At 33.1% G+C, this 10,761-nt stretch overlaps 1 protein-coding gene across 1 annotated transcript in view; it reads left to right on the top strand.

The window, feature by feature from the left end:
- The window catches only part of TAB2 (TGF-beta activated kinase 1/MAP3K7 binding protein 2), a 71,097-nt gene extending 60,649 nt beyond the window's left edge, over window positions 1–10,448 (top strand). The window contains exons 5-8 of the mRNA XM_023513498.1: window positions 1,569–1,729; window positions 1,932–2,025; window positions 3,800–3,880; window positions 8,408–10,448. Coding sequence (XP_023369266.1) covers window positions 1,569–1,729; window positions 1,932–2,025; window positions 3,800–3,880; window positions 8,408–8,550 — 479 coding nt within the window. The 3' untranslated portion in view covers window positions 8,551–10,448. The remainder of the gene's footprint in view (window positions 1–1,568; window positions 1,730–1,931; window positions 2,026–3,799; window positions 3,881–8,407) is intronic.
- Window positions 10,449–10,761: the final 313 nt, after the last annotated feature.

The following is a 10,761-nucleotide window of genomic DNA, read 5'->3' as shown; positions in this document are numbered from 1 at the left end:
GGCGCCTGTGGTCCCAGCTACTTGGGAGGCGGAGGCAAGAGACTCCCTTGAGCCCAGAAGTTGGAGGTTGCTGTGAGCAGTGAAGCTATAGCACTCTACCCAGGGGGACAGCTTGAGGCTCTGTCTCAAAACAAAAACAAACAAAAAAAAACTTCAGAATATTTTACGTCTGATATGTACACTTCCAATTTATTATATTTGTTTAATATTTTAGTTTTGCTTTGTATAGCCAATCCTTCGTCCTCATCATAGCCTTTATTTTTGTTTTTAGTCAGAGCTTTTCAAAACTTCACTCGTCATTCCTTCCTTTTGTATCTGATTCCCTTATCACAACACGTTTTTAGTAGTTATTTCAGCAGTTATCCATAGTTGATGAATTCCTCCAAACTTTGTCTGAATATGTCTTTATTCATTTGTATTCTTTAATAATTTAGGTGAACAAATTATTTCATTATCTTCTAAAACGTTTTACTTTTTTCCTTCACTTTTGGAACATTTTCATCAAATATCTCTTCAGATCTTGCCTTTTGTCTATTTTCTCTGTTGTTGCTGTCTGGAACTCATTTTTTTGATGTCTGTGAAAGCTTTCAATCCCTATTACTTTGTCTCTGTGCATTCTGCATTCTCAGATCTATCTGACAAAGCACCATGTCTTCGACTGTATCTCATCTTCTGTTTAATCTATTTGACTTTTTCATTACAATGACTCTTATTTCTAGAGGTTGTTTAAGGTACTCTTTCAAATCTTCTTGTTTTTTCAAAGTATTATAAAATCATTCCAAACTGCCTCTTTATAAAAGTAGATTCAGGTATCTTCACTTCCAGTCTAGTATCCTAAAAGATGAGATTCACATCCAAGGATATGTTACAAAAACCTTCAGTTTTTATAGCTTAATAAGGTTTCCTAAGCAGTTCATTGTTCGTGCTGCAAGGTTGATTGCTTATTTTGTTTCTTTAGAAATCTTGGGAAAATATTTTCATAAAACGTAATCTGATTGTAAGAAAATACAAGCATTTGATTAAATTGTATCATTTTTACTTTGCAATTGGATAATGTTAACATTCATGTGGATTGAAATCAGTCTACCTGTTTTATTTGTCGTATACATCAAAATGGGTTCAACCCTTTCCACATTTACTTCTAAAATATCTATAAGATTTTCATATTTAGAATACCTCACTGATAGATCAGACACACCAGACTGGTATAAAAGGGCTTACCCTTTACAAAAGTGAGATGTGAATTCGATACCATTAAGTTAATTGACTAGACTAGAGAACCTTGAGAGAAGTTACAGGTTTAAAATGCTGTCTTCAGCCATTAAGTGAGTTTTTCCATATCCTAAAAAAAAATTTAAAACTTAAAGTGACATTTGCTTAATTAAAATAATCTCACATTAAAATTTTTGAAAATTGTAATGTTTAATTTCAAAATATTTGTTTTAATGTAGCTTTGTAATTCTTCACAAATTCTTATCACAGAAATATTCATTTGTTTTGTTTTCCCAAGTCTACTGAAAGGCTAATTGAAGTGGGTGAGTCTTCATGTTTACTAATATGTGTTGCAGCTCTATTGGTACACCAGAAGGCCAGAATGGAACGACTTCAAAGAGAACTTGAGATTCAGAAGAAAAAGTTGGATAAACTAAAATCTGAGGTCAATGAAATGGAAAATAATCTAACTCGAAGGCGCCTGAAAAGATCAAATTCCATATCCCAGATACCTTCAGTAAGTCTTTATGTAACTGTTGTGACCTCTATGCTTGAGCATAAGAACAGGCCATCAGCCGTAAGTGCGTGTCTTGATGTAATTTCCACAAATGCTCTTAATTCATATTTATTTTTCTGTCCTTACTTTCCTCTGCCACTCTTTATTAACTAATTACATGAAAATTCAATGCCAGCCTTTCTTACATAGAATTATTTTTCAGCTCGAAGAAATGCAGCAGTTAAGAAGTTGTAATAGACAACTCCAGATTGACATTGACTGCTTAACCAAAGAAATTGATCTTTTTCAAGCCCGAGGTAAAGTTCAGCGCATACTCAGCTCAAATTCATTATATTAATCTACCAGCTCTTACCCTGTAGCTAAAAATAGTCTTCTCAGTCATAACCTTTCTGTCTCAGAACATTTGATTTTGGAGCTAAATAGTATTAAAACACATTTTCTCTTTGCGCTCAAAAAATAATTATGTACTTGGTAGAGGAGTATCTTGATAAATTTTATATGCTTTGGATCCACTTTAGTCATATGTTAAGGAAAGACAATGATTAACTATGTCTAGAAGCATTGCCAGAGTGTTGCTTTTATTTTATTAGTAGAATCTCTTACAATAATATTTATTGAGATTGAAATACAGTAGAACCTCTATAAGTTGACCACCCAAAGGACTATAACAAACTGGTCAACATGGTGTGTGAAAATTATGTCAGCTCAAGGCTGTGGTCAATGTAGAGAGGTGGTCAGCTATAGAAATTCTACCGTATACTTATTCATATAAATTTTTCCTATTTCCTTTTTTTCTTTTAAGAATCATAAGTAACATTCAAAAATGTTACTTTTAAGAGTATAATATAAGAGTATAAGAGCCATCTCAATGGCTCTTTTTTCTTTTAAGAATCATAAGTAACATTCAAAAATGTTACTTTTAAGAGTATAATTTAAGAGTATAATTTAAGAGTATAAGAGCCATCTCAATGGCTCTATCTAAATTGATGAAATAGAGAACAAAATGAAAATAAGGTTGTCCTGTTCTTAGGACAACTTAGGACTGTGTTAGTTGTTTATACTTGAGCTGTTTGTAACAAGCAATAATTTATTCTTATAGTAAAAAATGTTTACAATTTAATTCAGTTCCATAGAAAATTAAAAGGAAGTTTTAACACTTAAACCTAATTCTGAAGTTGAGGTAATAATAGAAATACACAAAATTGAAAAAACAGGAAAGAGAAGGAAGCCAACAAAAAAGAAGCCCTTAATCACACTTTAGAGTGTGTTCCAGAATTCATCAAGCTGGAAGGCAATTAGTTTTATTTCTTTTAAATTGTTGGTTAAGGCTCAGCGCCCACACCAGGGCTAGCGAGTTTGAATCCAGCCCAGGCCTGCTTAAACAACAGTGACAACTGCAACAAAAAAATAGCCAGGTGTTGTGGTGGGTGCCTCTAGTCCCAGCTACTTGGGAGGCTGAGGCAAGAGAATCGCTTAAGCCCAAGAGTTTGAGGTTACTGTAACCCGTGATGCCACGGCACTCTACCAAGGGCAACATAGACTATCTCCAAAAAAATAAGTAAATAAATAAAAAATAAATTGTTGGCTAAGCTGTTTATCTTAAAACAATCATTCAAAAATGCCATAATTTAACTTTGGAGAGAAAAGGTTAGTGCTGGTGCATAAATCTGAACCATTACATTGCACTGATGCAAGGTTTTTGTACTAACATGCAGCAAAGCTATTTAATTGCTTAAATCCATGTTTAAAATTATATTTTAAATTGTTAAATTTTAACTTTCCACATAGTACAAGATTCTGCTTATTCTGTTAAAGTCTTGTCAGCATTGATTAGACTTCTTCCTCAATTTACCTCTTACTTTTGTTTCTAAGTACTGTAATACACCTAATAAATCATATTTGACGTATTTTGAAACCTTACATATAATTTGTGACCAGAGGGACAAAATAAATTAAAAGCACTTTTCTGTTTATAATGTGGTGTTTTTTAGAAAAAAATACTTGCTTAAAAATAAAGTAAAGTATTTTTGAGTTATAAACATTGATATATTTACTTTTTATATATTTCAGGACCACATTTTAATCCCAGCGCTATTCATAACTTTTATGACAATATTGGATTTGTAGGTCCTGTGCCACCAAAACCCAAAGGTTAGTGTATCATTAAGCGTGAAATCTGTTACATTTTAAAGAGCAAGATTTTAGAAAATTTTTATTTTTAGCAACCTGCCATTCTAGAATTATTTCAAATTTTGGCATTCTTAGATAAATTTATTAGAAATATGTTTGTGTATTTTCATTTAAATGCTAGTGATTGAGTAGAATACAAAGGGGTAATATATTTAGCTTTTTAAGAATAATATGCATGACTTTAGGAAATCACTGTATACTCCCCAAAGAGCAAATCTTGGTTCAAAAAAAAGTTAAGTGCAAAGATTTGTATTCTTTAAAATTTTACACCTATAGTAAGGAAGATACCTTAGAGAAGTTTTTTTTATGCAGATCTTGTTTTGTTTAATTTATACATAATTCTAAGTAATCAAAATACTCTGAATTCCAAATAAATCATTTTTTATCGACTATTATTTTACATCATTGACCTTCACAGAATTCTATGTACATCGCTTAGACATTTTAAAATAGATGTATTTTGATTCAGGCATTAAAGTATTTATAGAAATGGAAACAAGTATTGGTCAAGGTAAATCTATACACATGTATAGATTATTATAACATTGTAAATGTGGCTTATAATTTACTTTTAACCCTAATATGAAAGTTAAAATGTAAAAATGTGTTAATGGAATATACAATATTTTAAAAAGCAAACTCTATAAGAACACAAATTGTGGCAGGGTGGGAGTGATAGATGTGTAGTAATTTTATGTGCAATTGAAGTTACCAGCTTAAAATAGAGAAGTATAACGAACAGATACAAGCCTCTAGCTAACCAGAAAGAAAAATCCTATAATAGATACACAAAAGATAGAGAAAATAATCAAAGTTAAACACTTTTAAAAATCATTAGGCCGGATTCAGTGGCTCACACTTGTACTCCTAGCATTCTGGGAGGCCGAGTTGGGTGGATAGCCTGAGCTCTGGAGTTCAAGACCAGCCTGAGTAAGAGTGAATAAGAATGAGACCCCATGTCTGCTAAAAATAAAACTAGCTGGGCATTGTGGTGAGTACCTGTAGTCCCAGCTACTTGGGAGGCTGAGGCAGGAGGATTATTGCCCAAGAGTTTGAAGTTGCTAACAGCTATGATACCACAGCACTCTACCCAAGGCACAGAGTGAGACTCTGTCTCAAAAACAAACAAACAAATAAAAAAAAAAATCAAATAACAACAAAACAGCAGAAGAAAGAAAGAGGGGCAGAATAACTGCCAAATAAACAGGAAACAACAGAATGGCAATAGTAAGTCCTCACCAATAATTACTTTAAATGTAAGTAAATTAAACTCACCAATCAAAAAGGCATAGAGTAGACATATGGATTAGAAAAACAGGATCTATAAAAGACTCACTTTATATTTAAAGACATACGTAGACTTTGGCAAAAGAGAGTTCTTGTAATGGTAACCAAAAGAAGTCAAGAGAATGGTGTCAGACAAGAAAGATTTCTAAGCCTAAAACTATCTCTAGAGACAAAGAAGGTACATAATGGTAAAAGATCAATTCAACAGGAAAATAATAACAGTTATAAATACATATGCACCCCACATCAGAGGATATAAATAAAATAAATATGGACAGATCTGAGGACAGAAATCGATAGCAATACAATAATAGAGGACTTTGATACTGCACTTATAATAATAGCATATCTAGACAAAATTAGTAAAAAAAATTTCTGATTTGAACATTATAGACCAGATAGACCTAACAACACATATAGGAATGTGTACCCAATAGCAGAATACACATTCGTCTTGAGCACACATGGAATATTTTCTTGGATGGATCATATGTTAGTCACAAAACAAAGTTAAGAAAGTCAAGGTTAAGAAGATAGAAATCATTTCAGATATTTTTTCTGTCCACAATGGAATGAAACTAGAAATCAATAACAAGCTTTAAGACTTATTTAACCCATTTTAAAAATCATAGAAAATCATCACAAAGTGCTCCATAGCTGACACGGCTGAGTGCCGTGTGGATGAAAACAAGCAACTCTTGATAAGTGGAGCCAGTTGAAACTTGCACAGATGAATCAGAAAGGACATTACTGATGATTGATTTCTTGAAAATGAAATAATGGACCATAATACAGTCTGTCTCACAACTTTCATAGTGACTTTTGATACTAGGTTTTCTCGTGAAAAGATTCCTGTTTTGCTTCAGCATAATCCATTATTTACAAATTGAGAGTGGGAGGGAGGAGGAATATAGAATGAAGTAAGATTGGTCTTAACAATTATTGAAGCAATAGGTACGTGAGGGCTCATTTTACTGTTCATTGTACTTTTGTTTATGTTTGAAATTTTCCTTCCCTCAAACCTGCCTGATGTACAAAAAGAAATAAAAGAGAAATAAAAGAAAAAAAAAGTACTTAAAGGTTTTTGAGAAAGAAATTTATATGGTGGATACTTGGGTAGAAATATGGTATCAGTCATTTTTTGCATTAAAGCTGAAGTAGGGAGACATTAATTTCATTCACAGAGGCTTAGTCCTTGGAATCAGTTCTGCTGCTGTACAATGTGGAGATTTTTTTAACAGCTAAAATTAAATGCGGAAATTACATGTCATTCTTTGCAATCTGACTTCCTGTTTTATTTTAAATTTTGCTTTATTTAGTTTTTAAATGCACCTAATAAAAATATTTGTAATTCTAAATACCAAATGAGATTATGCAAATGTAAGAAAACCACTGAAAATTTTTCATTTAAAAAACTTTTGTAGGTCCCTTATGGATTGATTGCCTTAAATACTTTTAAAATAATAGATTGAAATGTAAAAAGATACTTCCTTACAGTCCCCATTCTTAAAATTTTAACCTTTGTAGTTAAACAAAAAGAATAGACAAACTTTTACTAAAAATGCTCCAGGTGGGAATGTTTTCTAACTAATAATGCCTGAGATCTTAATTCCAGTAAGAAAGATGGCTCCTCAGATTAAAACAATTATTCTGTGAAATGTTTCCCAGGCATGGAGTGTGAAATGATTTTAGAGGAAAGAAGTCAAATTTTTTCAAACTATATTTCTTTTAATGTGTTCAGAGCCTACTAACTAGTATTGTCAGACCTTTGATTTTTCAAATATTTTTACTTAAAGGACTTAATTAGATTTTTTAAATTTAAATTTGAGGCAAGTACTATATAAATAATATTCACAGTGTAGGTACATGTGGCAAACATTGTGACAGTGGATTAACCAACACCAAAAGTTGGGGTTTCATAATAAAATTTCTGTAAGACTAATCAGTAAGTAAGGTGTTACTGATGGGGAACAGGGTACCAAATAACTTGATTATTTTAAATTTGTTGTTAAAAATTCCTATATCTGCATCTACTAAGTACAATAGTTTATCTTTTAGAGCAGGAGGAAAGGTTATCATTTACTTACATACCAACTTAGTAAAGTAGGTAGAATTTGAATATTGGTATACGTTGTTTTAACATAGTTTTGAACCTTCAAATTATAAACTTTAACAGGAGAACTCCAACAGTGCATGTTCCTTTTAAACTTCCCAAAAATAATTTGTAGAAATACTGTTCTAAATTTATTATCAGACCCAGATTTTTTAAAGTAGGTTTATAAATGTAATTTCATAGTAGAAACAACCTTTCAAGAATATAATTATTCTGTATATTTAAGATATCACTACCCATTTAAATCTTCTAGAACACTGGCCTCTTAAAGCTACACTGAGCTTTACTTTAAAGTAAGAAACATTAGACCTATGATTTGTCTAAGATCACAGAGCAAAGAAATCAGGAGTTAATAGCAAAGCTGGGAGAGAACTCCATTCTCACAACTCTCAATCCTGTACTAAATGCTGTAAAAAATAAAAAAGCGATAAAGTATGACAATATTTTTATACTGATTTACTTCTCCAGGGTCTGTTAGGTTCAGTAAGACTTTAAAAATTAGTTTGTCTTTATTTATTTAGTTAGTTTTTTTGGCATCATTTAAGACTTAAACAGTTTTATCAGATTAGAGAAAGTATATTTACAGAAACTTCCATTTCTGGTTGAAAACAATCATAAACACTACTTAACTGGAAAATGAAACTCTAACATAGCGGTTCTCAACCTGTGGGTCATGACCCACAGGAACTGTATTAAAGGACCGTGGCTTTAGGAAGGTTGAGAACCACTGCTCTAACGTTATTTAATGAGACTGTCAATATTGTTTTGCAGTAGGACACCTTTTCACAATCTTACGTGATGTTATGGGAATCTTTACTATTCGATAGATATGCTTTCTCCTGCTGTTAATTGAAGAAAATGGTGCTGGTTTCTAGATATGGGGGTGCTAATATCATGCCCATGTAGCTAGAGTACCAGCTTGATAGATGTTGGTGATGATCAAACGTGTGTCAGCTTCAGCAGGATGCTTCATTTGGTTAACAAGCTGCTTCGTGCTGTGCAGTACAGCTGGTGTTTGAAGTTGCCAGTAATTTTTTAGACTTTGTGATTTTTTTTACTTCTAAAATAATTTTTTTGCTTCCTTACAGATCAAAGGTCCACCATCAAAACACCAAAGACTCAAGACACAGAAGATGATGAGGGAGCTCAGTGGAATTGTACTGCCTGTACTTTTTTGAACCATCCAGCCTTAATCCGCTGTGAACAGTGTGAAATGCCAAGGCATTTCTGAGCCAAAAGGCCCTATATCTTCCCTAAAACCACATCTGATGTTCAAGAAACTAGTCTGTCATCAGGGAAAAGTTTCACTGCTACAGAGGGTTTTGTCAAATTGAAGGTGTGACGAGATGGTGGTGTGCTAATGTTAGATGTCAGCCCCCAGAGCTAATAATACCTCAGTATAATGTCATGGGCAATTGAAATTCATCACATGAAAAGTAATCTGCCAGAAGACTTGGGTGCCCGCTGCCTAACCATGTACAGTGTTACCAGTATCCCTTATGGATAATTCTCGTTATGTAAATGTCTAGGTGTTCCCAGTACCTTTTCCCCTCATGTCACTACTGAATTTTGACAGGAGGAAGGAATAGAGTGATAGCTTTTTTATCTGTAAAGCTTTCAGTGAAACACTACATACACGAAGAAAAGGAACAAGGTTTAACTATTTAAAAACTGTTTGCTGCTGCATAGTGCCATTGGATAGGGGAAGAAGTTCACACATCTGTGGTACTCTTGGCCTTGTCTTTGTCTTCCCTGAAAACGTCTCCACTCTGTGAAGCCAGCATCTAGGGGCTAAAGATGCAAAGGAAAGCAGCACGCATCGTCTGTACAAACACGCAGTGAAATACCCAGAGCTTTTCCTACTGTACAGATCTCTGAGTCTGCTTTAAGTGATTTCTTTTCTTCTTTATTATTTTCTTATATTTCTATGTGTATAGTGTAATAGCCTTTTGTTAACTAATTTTCTTTTTTCCTTTAGTGATTAAGCACGATCATGTCCCTTTTTAAGCCTTACCTGAGAGAAGCAATGCCTTAAAATAAAAAAGCATTAATGAGATGAAACTATGCACAGAATAATTTTCTCTACTCATTCTGTACTTTGCCCTCGTGAATGCCAGTGTTCTGTGAAGACATACAGATGCAGCACAGTGAGTCACAGACACTCTCATAGGAATTGTCTGCAAGTCACAGTGTATACTGACGTTAGCAGTGTGGAGGCGACGCAACGCAGTGTTTTGTCTTCCACAAGGAAGACAAAAGGTACTTTTAACCCACTGACAGAACAACAGGGTTAAACTTGCTGCATCTGCTGGTGGCCTACAGAACTTTCACAAGAGATTGATTATTGGGAAAGTATAGTTTCAAAACCAGCAATAGCGGCAATATCTACAGCCCTTTTTTGGAGAGAAATTTAAATGCTTTACTGTCAGGGCAATCCATTTCTACACCTGACTTGGTGGCAGTATCCTATGTATTTATGAAACAAGGAGAGTCATATTTAGGACAACTGAAGAAAAGCTGGAAAAAAAGAAAAACAAGCAAACTTGAACACTGAAGCAACCTCAAGCATCTCTTTATTTTGATGATATATTTTTGTAAGGAAAATAAATATTCAGATGATCAGGAATGTATATAACTAAATGGAATCAAGAAAAAGAAATAACAGTATGCATTGGAAAAGATGGAATTATGAAATTATATCAGTACTTAGAATGGGGCTAAGGGAAGTGCTGAAATATAGCAAAAGATAGAAGATGATGTAGACTGTCACCCACTGTAAATGTTTGCAAGTGGCTATATTTTATTACAGGATTATTACAGGTGATCTCTATGAATGTCAAAGCCTTGACTTTCAGGCTTTGCGTTTTGTATATGGGAAGAAATATGACAATCCTAGTTAATTAGACAATAGACCCAAAGCCCTTACATTTGATGCATTTTGTTTTAAAAATAGGCCTTGTTTTTCAGCTTCATCTGCAGTTCTATGTGAAGATTGATACATCAGTTTTTACTTGTTTTATTAATAAAACGTAATTTGGATATCTTGAGTTGATGGTTTTGTGATTTAGCTGGGTATCTTTGTAACAGATAAGTTATTTATAAAAATTAAAAAACTTATATTCTAATGTGGATTTTGTGACTTGTTTTTAAAGTTTGTGGGACAGGAGATAATTTATACCTCAGCAGAACCATTAATCAAAGTCAGAGAAAATTCATTCTCTTTAGAATCTTCTCATGATGTCATAGCATTGAACTGCATTTCTTAGGTTATTTTATTTTCCCAGACTTTATTTTTAACCAATGAAAGGAAGCAACCATGTTTCACCTGAGCCAGAAAAATGAGCATTGCTTTTTATTGGAATTGGTTATAGCTTTCCATTTCATTTCTTTTTGGTGTTTGAAAATATACCCGTTGTTGAAAATAAATGTGATCTCTTGAGCC

The sequence above is a fragment of the Otolemur garnettii genome, unplaced genomic scaffold, assembly GCF_000181295.1.
Source record: "Otolemur garnettii isolate 467f Iridium unplaced genomic scaffold, OtoGar3 scaffold00042, whole genome shotgun sequence".
Classification (NCBI taxonomy): domain Eukaryota; kingdom Metazoa; phylum Chordata; class Mammalia; order Primates; family Galagidae; genus Otolemur; species Otolemur garnettii.
Note: the sequence above shows the minus strand (reverse complement) of the source record. Positions and strands in the feature narration are given on the sequence as shown.